This window comes from Lissotriton helveticus, chromosome 5_1 (assembly GCF_964261635.1).
Source record: "Lissotriton helveticus chromosome 5_1, aLisHel1.1, whole genome shotgun sequence".
NCBI lineage: Eukaryota > Metazoa > Chordata > Amphibia > Caudata > Salamandridae > Lissotriton > Lissotriton helveticus.
In genome coordinates this window covers 624,618,560-624,637,779 of record NC_136065.1, presented here as the reverse complement: position 1 = coordinate 624,637,779, position 19,220 = coordinate 624,618,560, and the positions used below count along the sequence as shown (strand labels likewise).

General features: G+C 42.8%; 1 protein-coding gene across 1 annotated transcript in view; it reads right to left on the bottom strand.

The window, feature by feature from the left end:
- Positions 1–2,491: 2,491 nt before the first annotated feature.
- Positions 2,492–19,220, bottom strand: part of LOC144752528 (trypsin-3-like) — a 317,381-nt gene continuing 300,652 nt past the window's right edge. The window contains exon 6 of the mRNA XM_078640427.1: positions 2,492–2,839. Coding sequence (XP_078496553.1) covers positions 2,696–2,839 — 144 coding nt within the window. The 3' untranslated portion in view covers positions 2,492–2,695. The remainder of the gene's footprint in view (positions 2,840–19,220) is intronic.

Genomic DNA, 19,220 nt, shown 5'->3' with positions numbered 1-19,220 from the left:
ATACGGGATGCATTTAAAAAAGAAAAAATTAAAAGTTTCCTTTTAATTTTTAAAAGTAGGTAGTGCTCCATTGGACCACTGGCTGCTCTTAAAAAATGTTGGCACCCACATTCACAAAGGAGAAAGGGTCCTTTGCGGACCCCTTCCTGTTTGCGAATAGGTTACCACCAACTTGAAGTTGGTGATAACTGCAAATGTTTTGCGACCGCGTTCCCGGTCACAAAACATTCCTACATACCAGTGAAATTAACTATTAAGAAGAGACGCCCCTAACATGCTCCTTCCTAATAGCAAATTGCACACCCTATTTTGCGAGTTGGTAATGGTCTCCGACTCGCAAAATAGGGTTGGTACATACCAAAAAACATTTTGCAAGTAAAATGCTACTTACATCTGGCCCTTGATACATGCATAGAGTAGAGAGTAGGGATAACTGGTCTAGTGAGGAAGCTGAAGGTTTCAGCTACATACAACCTGCACCTAGATCTCAGGTTCATTTGACCAAAGTCTGTGATTCTTGTTGAATCACACTCTATTATTGGGAGTGTGTATTCACTTTGCAGTATGTGCAAGGAAGTTGAACTCAAAATCAAAGAATGCTAGGTAATAAAATAAATGTATAGTCATCATTGTATTATTTGCATTAGTTATTGTACATTTATTTTCTGATCATAGCCAGAATTTCTTGTTTATGATTGTGAAAGAGTAATGTTGCGTCAATTTTCTTGTTCACGAGAAACTGAACATCATGGTGAAAGAGTCTTGGTCTGTAATCTCTTTTTACAAGAATAACATTCGTTAGTGTGGAGACAAGACACCATAAAGACAGTGGTAACAGGTTTACACTCCCCAGGCAGAGACCTCTGTTGTCCGCTGCCTATTTTGGACATCAAATTGCACTTTCCTCTCTACAGAGATCTCAAGAGTCATATGTCAGTCATAGGAAATACTGCAGCCTAACATATGACCCAGAAGCAAAGACAGTGTCCAGGCCACACCTCAGTCAGGAAGAAGGGACTGAAATCTGGGTTGTGAGCATCAATCTGGAAAATGGTAACCTTGCTGTTGTGATGGATGCACTTCCCTTCACCATTGGATACTCAGCAACTTCAGGAACCCTGCCAGAATACTTCTTTCACCTCTTTGGTGAAATGCCAGCCTGATCGCCCTTTCCATCTCTGCAAAATGGCTCCAGGATGTCATCTCTCTCTTGTCCATGGCTCAGGCTGTCCCACCATCACTAGACTACGAGCCTTTCCTGCATTTACCACCACAATGCACCAATGTCTGCCACCATGTTCAGGTTCCCTCTCCTCCCCTAAAGGCCAGAGCTGAGCACCAACAGGGATAAAGTATTTTGGAGGAGTGAACTCGGTTAATTTAGCTACTTATTGCGATTGTGTACAATACTGATATTTAATCGCATGCACCACCTTTGATCACTGCCTAGGGATAGTGCATTCAAGTAAATTAATCCATAATACATTCCTTATGTTGTTTATAAAGGAAGCAAGTGTCCCCCCTGTTATTTCGATTAGGATGCCTGTTTCTTTTTACTTCTACAGCCAGTAGCAGTTCCATGGGCTCTGAAAAATGTTATGCGTTTGTGTGCAAATTATTCAGAACAGGCTCTCTTCTTGTAAGATGGCTGTCTGCACGCAGACCCCTTGCCTGAAGTGCAGGTATGGCAAACATCAGCCAGAGCTTAATTTTGAAAAAATAAAAAATAAAAGTAGGCGCTAGGGTCCACCCACAGAGGGCCATGCAGCTTGCACCACCCACTGCCCCTGCCAGTGGCAAGTAAGAAATAGCCATCCCACTTCTACAATTGTGCCAATTCTGGCTACTCCAAAGCCATGAGAATGGGGTTTGTAGCAGCTATTTATACATTTTTAAATAATACTGAATTATTAAACAGGTCTGCTCATCCCAAAATGTAATGTACAGCGCCACCATGTGGTACACTGTGCTAGAGGACCATAAATTGCTGCTGCCGAGAACCGGATATCACCGGCTCAAATTTAGTACTGACAGCAGCCCAGAAGAAATTATCGCAATAGTCTATAATGAAAAATACATGCGATGGAATAGAATGCATTACAGTAATTGCAAGTAGTTCAGATTGATCCAAGCATTTCCTTCCATGAATTTAGTGCATTCTAAACTATGTTTAACCTATCCTTAGGCATTAGAACTTAAAATAAGAAAGCATCTGAAAGTATTTGATTTCGGATATATTGAATTGATCAAGTAGCGATTATCTTTAAAAGTTAATCATGCATTAAAGAAAAATGATTTTTTTCCAGAAAATAGATGTCCAGTCAGGTGTATTCCCAATATTTCACAGATTTTTTTCTTGCATGTGATGATTTCATACATTTGGGCTTGAATAACATTATTCATTTGTTTGCTTGTGTTGCAGCACAGACTTCTTTTATCCTTCGTGATTTTCAAATCATTTTGAAGTCCTTCATTTTTGAATGTCTTATTGTTAAAAGTGGTGGCCATTTCAAATGCCCACCCATTCTGTACCAATGTGCAGCAGTATGTTCAAGTCGTCCACCTCAGAAGTGGCTTTGGGAGGATGGTCCTATGTGGCAATCCTTCACAGATCTGCTTTGATGTCTCAAAAAAGGACTCTAAACGATGATGTGGAGCAAGTTTTTGATGGTTTTCACTCTCACTCCTGTACTCATTAGACGATGTTCTTGTAAATCCACCTTTGAAATTTGGGCACAGCTGTATAGACACCGGGGTATTTGGGGCTAGCACAGCCATTTCCCCAAGATACGATCCCAAAAAGACGACCGTTACACACAAGTGGACCACCGGAATCACCCTGTGAAAGAATCAGACATTAAATGTTTTTAGAATAGTACTTTAGGCCTCAACGTGCATGCCCTGAGTCCACAAGGTAATGGTTTGGAACTCATTATAGAATTTACTCATTTACTAGAATTCCAATGAAGGCAGTAGAAAAGGGAACAGATTCCTGGAAAATATAGTACGCACACTTCCTTTATTTACTTTCACTATTTACATCATTAGCATTTCTGTTGTGTCACAGATTATTAAAGGTAATTTACTAATCTGGATGTGTTATGTGTGTTCTATTAGAATGCACCCTTGATTGATCTGACCCCATTCCTTTTCTGTTTCTGTAAAATCTGAGGGGAAGATTTCGAGCCCCTTGCGCCACTTTTGCGTCATTTTTAACATGGGAAAAATGACGCAAAAGTGGCGCAAGGGGCTTCTAAATCTTCCCCTGAGTTTGTACAAACTGGATGTCTCAGAGACTGAATGGTGTTCCCTTTCTCTTAACAAGGACCAGATGCTAATGAGAGAAAGCCTGCAATCGGACAGTCTACAGTGAGCGAGACCCCTGGATTCTGTTTAGCCACTACATGTGCACATAAAATTACAGAGAGGTTTGCTAACTGTGATTAATAAAAAATGTGACACCTTAACAGTGGCTCGTCAAGGGGTCAAAAAGTGACAAGGCATGTTGGCCGAGTGGGTTATAAATATTACATTAGCCCCTAGAGAGCAATATAGAACCATATTACACGTTATATATATGTATATATGTATGTATATATATATATATATATATATATATATATATATATATGCAATATTTCAATTAATTTTGCAAATCGTTTTACAGCATTTGAGCATTATCCATTATGTATACATTGGTTGCCTGAGACAGCAGATAGGCCAGTCAAATTTTAGAGAAATGTGTGTTTGTGTTGGGGATAGTGTTCTAATACTTAAAATCTGTTTTATGCAACAATGTGGATTTTTATGAATCAAAATTTAAATACAAAACACAGTGTAAGGAAATTAAAACGTATTCTAAAACGTGATTTACTTTTCAAGTACATTGACACTATAGAGATGGTTTACCAAAACATATACATCGAAAGAAAATAAAGTGCAATGTGGGACAGGGAAACCTTTTGCTGACTGTATTCTGCATTATGTATCTGTTTATTTTCACACGCTAGAAAAGAGTAATTAGTAGATGTTTGATTAAAGAAGTCCCACAAGGGTGAGTTTGAGAGATGTGTCGATGAATGGCCTAGGCGTATCACTGTTATTGTGAAAGTATATTTTTACCAGCACTGAAAGAAAGAGGAAATGCTGTGTTAACCATCGATTTAACTATTTCATTTGTTTAGGGAAGCAAAACATCTTGAAAATGAATTCCGCATTTTGAATTACAAATATTAATTCACAGTTTGATCACTTTTCTGTACCAGCTTTGAAACCACTGGCGAACATTCAATAAAAAGCCTTACCAATGTAATACCTACTTATTTTTATTCTTTTCAACCAAATTAATACAATATAAGCTTATCTTTTCTATAAACATATCTTGAATTTCCACACATATATTTCTGTTGCTTGTTTGTTTGAGCAATTCTTCCGTTCAATGACATGGCTTTCCTAGTCTGCCATTTCTATTTTTACATTTCACAGGGACAGGCTTAGCTCTGCGCCAGATATTTTGAAAAATAAAAATACATAGTAAGCATACACAGAGAGAGGGACTGAAGTTCAGCGGGGAGGGCGAAAAAGAAAGAAGAAAAAGAATTAAAAACGTACATGCAGCCAGCCGCATCGCAGCTCTTCTGCTCCTCTCATGGTTCCACTGCAGGCAGAGGCTCCTAGTCTCCCCTGAGGCCAATCCTGAAGCTGCTCTAATGCATGAGAGCAGCTTCAGGATTGGCCTGAGCACCATCGATTTACACGCCCAGGGAGACTGAGAGCCTATATCTGCTGCCTCTAACCCGGCAACGCAGCTCGTGCGAGAGACAGCTAAGTGAGCATGTGGGTTTGGCCAGTCCGTGGAACCTACATGCACACTGAAGGCAGTGTCTTCCCCTTCCCCTTGTGACTGCCCCCACGATGGCCCCGCCCCTAGGACGCAGCACTTAGAAGTTGAAAAATAAAACGAGAATCAACAACTTTTACTTTTCAACTTTTAAAGCTGCTGGGGGAGGGAGCAGAAGGCAATGCTCCACCATCATAGCATCATAGCAGAGGAGCAGCCACTGATGATGTGCTAGAAAGGAACGGACTGGCCATTTGGGATGTCAGTCAAACTGTCAGGGATGGAAGGACCTGGGAGCAAGGAGGCCGGTTTTGAAGCTCCTCCAATGACCCAACCTGGCATCCTTCTGGGGATTATTTGAGCAAGGACGTGGGGTGCCTCATATATAGTAAGGCTCAGTAATAATAGTGCTTCTCACTTCACATCATGAGGTCGGGCACAAGACCACACTGCCAGGCCTCAGTAGTGTCACCAATCACAGTAGAGTCCATTCAATTAGTTTTTATGGTCAAAGTTCATGTCATCATTACCTGATAATTTTGTGATCGTATTTATTATCTTTTATCCCACAGTTGATGTTTCTCTGTAGCAATAGTTTCAAAAATACAAATATCAGTCTACTGTTATCAGCTTTTTCTAAGCTAAGAATTTCAGGTGCAAAAGTTTGATCTCATTTTGTAATGCACCTAACCCTAATTCTAGTGTCATTACCTCTATACTAATGCAGAAGGGCATCTGTAACGCATGTCGCCATGCCCATATAGTCTCTGACTAGACCCCGCGAACGCGGTACAAAAGGGGGTGGTGATGGACGGAGCATCTGAACCAATCACACACTCACACCCAGTCAAAAGATCAGGGTTTGATCCATCACCGTTCTTTAGCCCACTCTGCCACCCCAGTTCAGACATGGCTATATGCAAATCAGTCTGACCATGTGCCTCATGGGAACAGTCCAACCCGAACTGCCAAGCCATGCCTTCCCTGGACCGGAAACAAGCTGCCGAGGACCGGTTTCTGGCATTACAGCCGTCTTCAGCCCGGCTTGCTTGAATCCAGTGGCAAAGTGAGCAAGGGACTCACGTCTGAGCATACCCTGCCACACTTATGGCGGCCAAAGCGGTACAAAAGGGACCTGGCTTGGCAGTTCAGGCTGGACTGTTCCCATGGGACACAGGGTCAAGACTGATTTGCATATGGCTGGGTCCAAACTGGAAAGGCATGGTGAGCAAAAAAAGATGGATTCAGGCCCAGATCTCTGTACTGGGATGAATGTATGACATTGTTCTGCATTCTATCCATCACCTGTTGTTTTTGCTTTTGTCACCCCGAGTGGGACGGGTATGCTCAGACGTGAGTCCCGTGCTCAAGCTATCCAGGCTGATGAGGGCTGAAAGTCCGAAACCGATCTTTGGATGCTTGTTTCCAGTCCAGGGACGACCTGGCTTGGCAGTTCGGGCTAGACTTTTCCCATGGGGCACAGGGTCAAGACTGATTTGCATATGGCTGGGTCCAAACTGGAAAGGCATGGTGAGCAAAAAAACGATGGATTTAGGCCCAGATCTCTGTACTGAGATGTCTCTGTACTGAGATGAATCTATGACATTGTTCTGCATTCTGTCTATCACCTGTTGTTTTTGCTTTTGTCACCCCGAGTGGGACGGTTATGCTCAGACGGGAGTCCCGTGCTCTCCATGCCACTGGAATCAAGCTATCCAGGCTGATGAGGGCTGAAAGCCCGAAACCGGTCCTTGGATGCTTGTTTCCAGTCCAGGGAGGACCTGGCTTGGCAGTTCGGGCTGACTGTTCCCATGGGGCACAGGGTCAAGACTGATTTGCATATGGCTGGGTCCAAACTGGAAAGGCATGGCGAGCAAAAAAACTATGGATTTAGGCCCAGATCTCTGTCCTGGGATGAATGTATGACATTGTTCTGCATTCTGTCCATCACCTGTTGTTTTTGCTTTTGAGACCCCGCCAACCACATGTCATACACCAGAAACGAGACTACCTTGGCAATAAATACTCTGCGCATTGGAGTTATAGTTAAACTCACCCATATGGCCAATTCAAGCGTAAGAGACCCAACATGCCTTGATTTCCTCTATGGTACCTTTTCAGTGTTCAATATAATTTAATTTGTTATTTAATGCAATTCTGAGATATTTATATATTTTCAAAACAGCAAGTTTTGTATTGTTTAGAGACCAAATGAAAGCAGGTTTTCCTACTCCCATGTGCATCACATTAGTCTTGTTTATATTAATTTCTAATGTATTGCACATTAGTCCTCTAAAGAGCGTAACTGATGTTGCAAATGCAATCAACGTTTAATCTAAAACAATCTAATCGATAGTGTAATAATGTATTTATAGGTTGCTGGGAGATAAGCATTTGCCGAATTAAGTGAAATGGAGTGGGCATGGATAAATAAGGAAAACAATAATGGTGCTAAAACAAAGCCCTGTTTCAAGCCTTTACTGGCAGCAACTTTAGCTATTCGCTGCCCATGCTTTTCCACATTTTCTTGAGCCCATGTGTTCATATGAAAACTATTCAGGAGTGAAAAAAGTGCATTAGGGACGACCATAGGAGAAAACGTAGACCACAATAAGTTTCAATCAACCTTAAATTCTGATGATTTAAAATGAACAAAAGCATAAAGTATGAAGGGACTGATGTACATACAACAGCTCAGAAAATACTGGTCACAATTTGCAACCAGTATTTTTGTGACAGTTTTGTTCATCCAGATGATCATGTCCTTCACGCATCCTTGGAAGCTTCACTTTGAGGGTTATAGGGTTGTTTTTTCAGCAACAGCTTCACATCAGCATGATTCCATTTCTGGATGAAGTGGGCTGTGGTGATGGAGGAGGTTGAGGACCTTGCTGTATTATTTGCAGAGGGGTTCATTGCCGAGGTTGAAAATGTGGTGGGGCAGGGGTCAGTTGGGGCTCGGAATGGATGGACGTCATGATGGATGCCATTTCTTTCTCAGTAAGGTTGTTCCATGAGGTGAGCTGTTGTTGATGGGTATCTGTCAGCATGAGGATGGTGATGTTGTCCTTAGCGTTCAGTTGGGGTGTGAAATTTGGGTAGATGGTGCTGATTTTGGTGTATAAAAAAATCTGATAGGGTGTTGCAGAGAGCTTGCGATGGTGTGATGATATTTTCAGTTGCCGAGGGGTTGGTAAACTCCTTGACTATGTTGAACAGTTCTTGCTGTTGTTGGAGCTGTCGATGATGCGGATGGGTAGGGCGGTGTTCTTGTTTGTTTTTCAGGAGGTGGCGGCATCGGTTGAGGGCATTTTTTAAATGTTTCTGGTCCTCAAGGGACTTAATGGGGTGTCATCTTCTTTCCTACTGCCTGCAGTTGCGTTTCAAGGTTTTCAGTTCTGATGTGAACCAGTTGGTGTTTCATGTTTGTTTCTTGGGGGTTGGTGAGTTTCCTTGGTGCAACTTCGTCAGCGCTTGCTGTGTTCCAGTTCGTGAAGTTATCCGCCGTTTGTTCTGTGTCTTTGGTGGTGGTGGGCAGGTAGGAGTTGGGGTATTGGTCATCATTGCTCTGAGAACTTGGACCAGTAGCGCTGTGTATCTCTGGCAGCAGAGGAGGGGGTGTTGGGAGGTTCTAAGATTACAAAATGGATTCAGTGGTGATCTGTCCAGGTGAGTTCCTCTGTGTGTATGTATTTAACTCTGTTGATGGCAGAGAAGATCGCAGTCGAGTGTGTGCCCTGCAGTGTGGGTGGGGTCAGTGACAAGGTGCTTGAGTCCGAGGTTTGCCATGCTTTCTAGGAGGTTGGCTGTGTTGGCGTCATCTGTGTTCTCAAGGTGAAAGTTGAGGTTTCCTGGAAATATGTACAGATTTGAGTCAATGCCAAAAGGGGCGATGAAGTCGGGGATTGCATTGCAGAAGACAGGACAGGGGCCCAGAGATCTGTAGATGAGGGTGCCTCTGATGGTGGTTTTGCTGTTTGTTTGGCATTGGATGTGGAGGTGCTCCATGTTGGGGGTGGAGTCATTTGTGGTGGTTGAGCATTCAAGGGTTTCTTTGTAGATTATTGTAATGCCTCTGCCACTTCTGGTGGTTCGGTCCTGGTGCACGGTCTTGTATCCTATGGGGATGGCTGTGGCTGTGGCAATGTCAGGAGTGGACGCGGAGGTCAGCCAAATTTCTGTGATGACAGATATGTCTGGGGTGTGGGTCGTGATTGTGTCCCAGATTTCCATGGCATGTTTTCCCAGTGAGCAGCAGGCACTTGATCTTTCCGGAGGTGTTGGTATCGGTCTTGTTGGTGGTTGGGTGTAATGCATTGTGGTAGATTGGAGAGGTGGGGGTGGTATCCTCGGTGATGAACATGAAGTGAGCGGCATTTCCTGCAGGAGAAGGGGGCTTTGGTAGTCCTGGGGGCGGCATGGGAGCATTTGTTATTGTCCTGGTGTCCGGGGTTCAGGGCTTGAAGTTGGTCTGAGGTGAAGCTGTGGCAATCCATGGGAGTTCTGGTGCTGATTGGGGTCCGGGAGCTAGTAGGAGTCCTGGTGCTAGGAGTGGTTCAGGTGCGTACATGGCGTGCCCTCTGCATGCGTCTGCTGCATGGTCGTGCTGCGGTCTCCAGGCTGTGGAGAAAGAGGGGTGCTGGAGGCAGAGAGTGGCTGCGGCCTCCAAGGGGGGTATCAGAGGAGCAGGCGGGGAGCAGGAGGCAAGTATGGGGAAATGTTTTTCCAAAGGGTAGTAGTGGGAGAGAGCACCGGTTGTGCCCAGGGCACAAGAGGTGAGAAAGGGGCTGAGGCAGGCTAGGCCTCCCTGGGGAAGAGCCGACGGTCAGGCATGGTAAAAAAACAGGCGTTCAAGGCAAGGCAAGGCTGTCAGTGGCCAATGGGAGTGCTTGCAGGGAAGCTAGACATAATAAGTCATCTATTTGAGATTTGCAGACAATAAGGGCCTGATTAAGAGTTTGACCGATGGGTACTCGGTCAGAATTGTGTTGGACATCCTGTCCTATATATTACGAATGCCATAGCATTTTAATATATTTGTAATTAGGCAACTGGAAGCTCTGTTACATTTGTGATGGAGTAACCCGTCCACCAAACTCTAAATCAGATCACCAGTTCATCCCCAATACCAGTGCTTAAAGATGATACAATAAAGGCGCAAAATAATGAAGTACTTTTATTATTATTAGCATTATAATTAGCATCATTATTATTAATTGTATTTATTTTAATAATGTTATTTATTAAGTGCAAACTGCTACCTAAAAATGCATCCTGCATTGGACAAGGCTTCACATATAATGTACTAGCTCCTTAATAACCTATATAGTGTAAAGCCAAGTTTCCAATGCTTCAGGGAATCGTAGTTGGTCTGGGATGAAAGGAAGGGATAGCGGCATACTGTTTCTTAAGTGAGAATCTTGAACTGTAAAAGCCCTACCTCTGATTGGCATACGCCTATTCTTTGGAATGACCACAGTTGTTTGGAAAGTGGTCAGTCCCCCCATGCATCCGATGCAAAATAATCCAAGGCAGCACTATGTGACTTTGCGTGGCTTAGTAAGTGCTAAAAAAAAGTTTGCATCGGGGCTGTGCCACAAAAGTGATGCAACACATGCAAAATCATAGTAAATCACGGCCTTTAAGTTTGGCAGCCAGGTTATTCAATCACAAACGTTACAGAGATAAACCATTCACCTTGCTACAAGTAGCAAATGATATACTGCACTGGTAATAAAATGGACAGGACATTACTCGTGTTTGTGATGAAGTAACATGCCCACCAAACTCTAAAACAGGCCCTTACAATGTGTCATGCATTGGAACCAATAGATGTGCATACAGTCAGCTAAAGCTATTTGTAGCCAGACCTTATGAGTTATCTGTAGACGAGCCGACCACTCTCTGATCCTTCGGTCCTCCTACATTTCATTATTACAGGTCTCTCGTGAATTTGCCAGAGTTTTTTAACACCTGTCCAACTTTTCCAGTATTAGCTTTGTCCGGAACACAAGCTCAGGTCAGACGTTTAGTTTTACCTTCAGAGGATTTCCTGGGTGGAGCGAAAAGCGTCTAACATCTCATGTTCTGACAAGTCATTCGGACAATTGCAATCAATACTCTTTGTGTTTAACTGTGACACAGGGCTGCAGAAGGAACAGCGCCCTGTTTCCAGAATTAGAGGTGAATTTGAGATCCTGAAATAGTACTCATTAATAAATAAACGATTCAGTCTGCCACCGGCTTAGCAGATAATATTACCCGTCTAGGGCCCCAAGGAGTGATTTCAGGGCACAATATAAATTGCAAAGAACAGACTAACCACCGAATGTACACAGAGGTTCAGACACACACGCCTACGAACACTGAAAAAGAGCCCTTCCCTGACAACACAAAGACACCCCTCCCACCTTCAAACACCTTTGCATTAATTTGGCATGTAAAATGAGGTTAGCCTTTTGCACACAAAGGATCCTCCCACTGTGTCCGTTATAACTATTGATTGCATTCATTTCACCTCTAAATTACACGGAAGGGGTGAATTAGGGTTTGCACAGCCAAGCCTTATAATTTTGTTTAATCATTTATTGTTTTATATCGCAGCTTTGCAATTTGAGAAGGAATCCCAGTGCATGTCAGAGTGCTTTAAATAAGAAACAATTATATACATAGCAATAGTTGGTTTCGTAACTGTTACCCATATAAGAGTTTCGTTTCTTTGCAAAGAACCAGTAGAGGTTACATGTCAAAGATAATGCCTGTTCAGCTAGTGATAGTTCATTGACATAATGCCAGGAATGTCCACATTCATTTTCTCTGCCTCTCTGAAGGCAGCAGCAGCAGGATGACCTCCTCCTAAAATGGCCACCCTGGGTCTTGCCAGTGGCGTAACGAAACTTCAGGGGCCCCCCCTGCAATTTACATGGTGGGGGCCCCCATGCTCCAAACTCATTCAAGCCTGCTGCCCATGCACAGTGCTGGAGGGGGCCACCTGGAGCTCAGGGTACCTCCCTGCAACACGGGGACTGCTGGGGCTATCGTTATGCCACTTACCCATAGGGAATCTGTAGCTGTATATGCTAATTTTATGTGGCACACCTCAAATAAACCCAGCTTCCCAAGTAGAATGGGAATGTAACAGTAGAAGACACATATTAAAAAAAGGTTCTAAAAGAGCAAACACAAAATCCTGGATGTTTTTTTGAATACCAACTTATGACAGTACCTACGAGCTTTGTCAGAATTTCATAAATGGGTAAAGTTACTAGTTGATTCCCCGTCAAAAAGCACACAATGCACTGTAGTGTATACAGATCATTGTTTTCAGGGTCAATTGATGTAATAAAACGCTAGGAACTGCTTAATTTGTTAAATCAAATGTTAAAGGTGGAAAACTGCATTCCTGTTGAAATGGAGTGACCTTACAAAAATGTATCGAAACCCTGAGCCATCTTTAAACAAAGACTATGTGATGCCCGCTGAAAGAGCACTAGAGGACTTAACCAGGCTCAGTGGCATAGCTATCATTGGTGCAGCCCTCTGCACAGTATAATGGCTGCATTTGACTACTCAACCTGTAAGCAAGATGATGGTTTTCCTTACTTGCATTAGGGCTGTGTGCACCCTTGCTACACACTGACCACCTGTATAAATTATGTAGCAGCTTAAGTGAAATCTCCTGGCAGTTGTTTATCTGTTTACTTAATTGAGTCAAGCCTTGGTATGCAGGACATTCAAAATCCCAGACTCGGCAGCTGAAAAAAGAGTATCATGTTTTAACAAGACCCATTAATTACACCCGTCTATTAAAATGAAAGCAGGACAAATAAATCTGCGGTGTGTAACTCTTGGTTTTTAAAACCTTTAATCAAAGACGTGTTTTACAAACAAAAACCCCAAAACAATTGGTCCTACAGAGCGTGGTTGTTTGCACTTAATCTTCAAACTAACGAACACCAGGCACAAGACCCTACCCTTCCCTGGCCCTGGCTCCTGGCACATTACCGGGGTATGCAGTTGTTTATGTGGGGACAGGCACAGCCCTACTCAGGGGCAAGTGTTAACTTCTCCCACCACTCTAGCTCAGGAAGACTCATCAACCCAGTGATGGGCCATCAGAATATGCAGGGCACGCCTCAGCTCCCTTTGTGTGTGACTGTCTAGAGTGAATGCACAAAGCCCAACTGTTATCCAATCAGACGTGTGTTCTATGGACAGGCAGAGGCACCAAATGGTTAAGTATAAAAATGCCATCTTTCTAAAAGTCATTCAAATACTAGCCCAGGGAAGCCCTGGACTTCTAGAAGCACAGCTACTAGGCATTAAGCCTCTGTGCATAATCCTATGAATGAGTGTATTTGACCGTTATTCCTCTGATTTAACTTGGGATATTGGATTTATGAATTATCGATTTCCTAAGTAAACCTTGAATGGGTTCACTTTTGGTCCATAGACAGACGCACTCATTGTTTTACAGCTCTAAGGCTGCAGGGCGCACCACAATCGCCATGACTAGGGAAGAATAACAAAGTTGTGTGACTACAGTCCCTTCTTTGTGTTGACTTACGTAGTATCCATCGGGCGAGTTCCGCACCACGTGATCGGTTGGGCGGACTCGCACCGGTAGACTCACTCAGGACGCCGTTGCTGGAGGCGGCAGGTCGGTTTGCGAACAAGATAATAGCAGTTTCATTTGGTAAGCTCGTTAGTCTCACAGCCTTAAACTCACTATGAGTTTTTTCTCAACACACAGAATGTTGCTGAGCGACCACTTTTGAACAGCGTGTGATCTCGTTTTGAAGTTGGCGGTAAGACAGTTTCTGAAGCTACACTCATGCCGGTATTTAAAACATATTGCACGATAATTGAGAAAGGCTCTCGCCTACTTGTTGTTTAGGTTTTGGCAAAGAAAAGGCTATTTACGTTGGATAAGCTTATGGATAAACGAGAGGCTGTTAAACACGAGTGTATGTATTCTTTTACATTAAAGGAGTTTTTTCTCACTTAAGGGCAGAAAATTGAATACTTTTACTCACTTGGTGAAATTGTCATCAGCATGTTCTTTTTGACGTCACGTCGTGTAGTCTTTCTTCTTACCTCTGAGAGTGTAGCATGTTTGATTCTCATTATTTTTCATTAAGTAGTTGTCTTGCATGTTTGTTTCTCACATTTATTGATTGCTTCGTAAGACACGGGTGTTAACTTTTGGTGGTGTGTACGTTTGGCTCTTTCCTCTCAGTGTTACTCCAGAACGTTCTTTTGTGATGAACACTTGTACATATGGAAAAACTCAATACAGTTTGGCATGTTGCTGTTTTTTAGATCCTGTCGAATCTGCACTTCGAGAGACCAATCATTTAAGGAAGATTGTACTTTTTGATTGTATATAATTAATCCCCTGAAGAAGGGTTCATTACGGAATCCGAAATGCATTGGGATGTTGGTTATTGTTTTTGAATAACAATTATTGATGAGTTGTTAATACCAATTAACAGGAATTGAAAATATGCCTTGTTAATATTTTCATGTGTTTATTGTTTTACATTGATTACGAATGTCCTTTGATACATGTGCATATATATTTTTGATGACCACTGTTTAAGAGAAAATATGCTATCTTTTGATAAATAAATGTATACGTTGAACTTCGAGTATATATGTTAGAACTTAATTAAATTTACAGAGGCTTAATGCCTAGTAGCTGTGCTTCTAGAAGTCCAGGGCTTCCCTGGGCTAGTATTTGAATGTTTGTTATTTAGGAGGGAGTTAGGCACACAACCCTCATTCTAGTAAGCACGCTAAGATTTTTTCAAAACCCACATAACCTATCTTTACAATTGATTACGGGTGTGCAGACCCACCCCATACAAGGAATCTTTCTAAAAGTGGCATTTTCAGACCTGTAATTTAAAAAACACTTTCACTAAAAGATGGGTTTTTAAATTGTGAGTCCAGAGAAACCAAACTCCAATTTTCTATCAGCTCCCAGTAGGAAGGTACCCGTGTAAAATGTTACAGGGCAGCTCCAATGCTAACCTATAGGAGAGATAGGCCTTGCTGTAGTGAAAGGCAAATTTGAGACTTTTCCCTACCAGGAAATGTAAAACTTAAAAGTACTTGTCCCACCTTTTGAATGCACAGCACCCAACCCGTGGGGCTATCTAGGGCAACCTTAGGGGTGCCTTATATGTAGTAAAAGGGAAGGTTTAGGCCTGGCAAGTAGGTGAACATGCAAGGTTGACAGGGCAGTTAAAAGCTGCACACACAGGCTCTGCAGTTGCAGGCCTGAGACGTTTAGAGGGCTACTCATGTGGGTGGCACACTCAGTGCTGCAGATCCACTAGTAGCATTTGATTTACAGACCCCGGACAAATGTAGTGCGCTGTACGAGGGACTTACTAGTAAACCAAATATGCCACTCATGGAGAAACCAAATGCCATTACATTTTAGACATAGAGCACATGTACTTTAGCACTGGTCAGCAGTGTTAAAGTGCCCAGAGTCCAAGCATCAGCAAAAACGAAGTCAAACACACAATCAAAAACAGAAGGCAGAAACAAAAAGACAGGGAAACCACATAAAAAGTTGACAGGTCTAACAGGCCCTCTATCTATAAAGCAAGGGGTGTCAGTTACAATCAATTGTCTTTGAGATTTGCTGGATTGCCATTCATCATTATTAGGACTGAAGCAAGCTTCAAGCGGCCGCGGCCGCTGCAGGTAAGAGTGGTGGGACGGTCGGGCTGGCCGGAGGGGGATTTCAAGAGACGACCACAGGCGAAAATTAAATAAATAATTTTCCCTTGTGATTGTTTCTCGAAATCCCCCCCAGCCAGCCCCACCGCTCTTAGCTGCAGAGGCAGCGGCTGGCTTCAAGGAAATAAAACCTAAATATTGGAATTGCTGCTCACCAATATACAATAGGCTTTGCTCAAACAAACTAGTAATATACGTCCCTGGACAATCTGTAGGGTTAGAGACCGGGCATTAAGAAACTGCCCACCCTTAACTCATATTTACATGCATTACTTCAATGGTTCCTAACATGCTGAGAAACAGTTTCTTCTATTGCAAATTTGAGGATCAGAGGGATAACTTAATCAGTTAAAAATACTTTTCAAGCTACCTCCAATAAGATGTCAACCAGTCAGGATGTAGCACAGAGCCTGCTGCAGCCCTTGTGTTTGATCACACTCTTTGTATGCTAGTTGAAGGTGTACCACATATATTAGTGCCCTTGAAAGCTCTGCTGCATTTGACGTGGTCATTCAACAAGCCCTCCTACCCGTAAAGCCCTGTGTGGTACTCGGTGGCAGGATATTTAACTTGTTCTTGGTTCGGTTGAACAGGACATGGATGGTGAAGGTTGTAGATTGCCGCTCCTTGTGCCACTGTCTCAAGTATGGTCTCTCCAAGGTTGATCCTATCAACCCTGCTTTTCAGTCTGCTCAAGAAGCCACTGGAGATCTCCATAACACTGGGATCTGTTAATTATACCCCCCTACTCTTCACGGACCAATCTCTATTGTCTCATTCTCTTTCTATTGAAAAGGCTCAGAATCCTGTGAGAGCTTTGATGCAGCCAGCCCTGACACTTACATTTAAAGCCATTGCAAAATGCACATTATACCACACACGCGTAATTTATGAGATCTCACACTTCTTTTCTTGGAAGACCACATGGCCGTGATTCTCATGGGCTTCATTGTCTGAATATTGTATACAAAAATATTGTCTAGCATAAATGTCATGTTCTAAATATCGTTTTTAAAAATACCATTTAGTACACCAATTGAGTGTTATTTTTGTAAACAATAGTGAGGACACAATCTTTGTGCCAGTTCAATATTCAGATGCAAGACCTCTCATGATCATGTTGCACCTTGAATAGTGCAAGTATATCTTTTTGGACTTTCAGTCCCATGTGAACTTTGTAGAACCCAGAAGTATGCCACATGGTTCATATTTTCCACATGATACTTCAACCCTACTTGGAGCCTCTCCTTTCAGTCCCTTTAACTTAAAACCATTTGTTGTGCGCACAAGACAGTGCCATGAAGTGCTTAATTTGTGCTGGTGGTTGGCACCAGCACTCACTTTTGGGGACCAGGACTTCTTTTTCGTCATTACACTTTGACACAGATCAAAAGAAAGACAGCCTGAAAACAGAGAAGAGAGGACGAAGACAAAAATAGGAAATCAGTTAGAAAGGCAAAAGGTCGGGATGAAGAAGAAAGGGCAAGACTGAGAGAAAGAGACAGGTAGTGTTTGGTGGTGGAAGAAAGAGACCTGAAGTGGATTCAAAACTAAATAGGCTGGCATTCGGCATCCCCAGCAATCCGAGTGTGTGGACCTTTGAGACCCTAAACGCCTTTATTACACATTAAGCACTTCCTTTCCAGATGCTTCCATCCTGAGCAGCCACCCAGACATCACAATAAAAGCGGCCTATACACCTAATGTACACCCACCAGCATAGCAGCATTTTTCTAGATGGCTTATGAGGCAATCTCTGTCCCTTTATGGCTGCTGCCTACCCTCTGTGATTTAGCCAGTGTGACCCCTTATGCTCTAAAGGTAAGTGCTCGTTAGCAGTTTTCAAGCCCAGTTCATCGAACATCACATTATCCCACTACTTGTGTACCACATTATCTCCTCACGATTATCAGTTGTCATCATTGTATTTGTTCAAAACAAAGGACATTGTGATTTTTTTATTGTATGTTAGCTCTATGTTGAATGAATGAAGATGAATGAATCAGTATGAATATGATCTTTTTAATATGATACAACTTTTCTTATTTTATTATCAATAAAATCAATGTTTATTTTGTAAAAAATATAGATATTGTTGGTTCTCCTTTGGTTTACAAGCACATCACGTAGTTCACTGTTGAAGTTATGTGATGTTGACACAAATGTTGCCTTAAGTCCATACATTAGATTTATTAGCCCTACCTTAAGGAACTGTACCCTATTAGTAGGGGGGCTCTATTTCTACAATAAAAATATTATGTAACACCATTTACAAATAGTATGCCTCGACAGATGTTCTAGAATTATCCATCTGATAAGAATGTTCTTCATTAGCAGGATGTGTGCCCCAGAGCTTCCATTAATTTAATCTTTCTACATGGTCTCTTATCAGCTATAAGTACAGAGTTCCCCTAGTAATAAGTTTTGAAGGTACATTCGTCAGATGCTTGTCCACCCCACGTTTTTATTTGCATCCTACCTGGGTCTTGCAGTCCTCATTTTATAATGGTAATGCAAAAAAGAAAACCATAACCGGATGACCTACTCACTCATGGAACAGGAAACCGGCGAGCTTTGTAACTAATGGAAGTGCCATGTGCCTGGAAACCACCATAGCAAGTTGGAAGAGCAGGGCCGGGCCGGGCCTTCCACGGGTGGAGAAGAAGGGCAGGTGGTCACATAAGGCTCAGGTGTGTCTTTTTCTGTGATAGGCATAGAACTGTAACCAAATAGTTATCAAGAGACAGTTTTTACAATGGTGATGCTGCAAATATATATTTTGAGATATTTGGAGTTTGCTTTTTAAATCAGGCACGTGTTTATTTATGTATGTGTTAGAAATCCTCTGGGGGTACCATGGCCTTGTTTCAGCTATTCCTCAGCAAGTGTGTCACTAGTTGAAATTACATAATACCCAAAGAGGCAGTCACGGAAAGGAACTGCAAACCCAGATCTATAAGTTAATACAATTAGCAGCTCTTTGTCAAACTAAAGCTGCTTGTCACGACGAGATAGTTTGCATCTGAACACACACGAAATTATTCAAGACTTAGAAATAAGGCCTCTTCATTGTTTATTCTCTTGTTGAACTCCATCAAGCATATAGGGGTGCTGCAGCACCCCTACCACCAGCGCCAATGAAAGAGGGGCTGAGAAGGGTGCTGTGACACCAACAGATGTCTAGAGCACCACGATTGATGGGAAAAGGCTAAGGTCACTGTTAAGCACTCTGTCTTCATCGATGCGCGCTGAACTCCGAGCAGCCGCAGAGTAATGTGCTCAGGGGTCCCCTGCAGCTCAGGGCCCCCCCCCGCACGATGTGGGCTGCGGGGGCCTGTGTTACGGGTATTGCAATATTCCACACCAGACCTGACTACAGGATGAAATTAACCAGTGCTGCCTAGTCCTTCAGCTGATTGAATGAAAAAGGTTGCTGCCTTCTATTGGACTCTAGGGACATATGTGTCTCCTCTTCCATGCCCAATCTTCGTCCCCTGGCCCTTTTTCATCCCGCCCTCTGACACCAGGATGATAGGGGCGATATTTCGGGACAATCATTCCTGATTTTCCTTCTTTCTATTTACAATCGAGATGGCGGACAAGTTATTCTGACACAAACGTAACA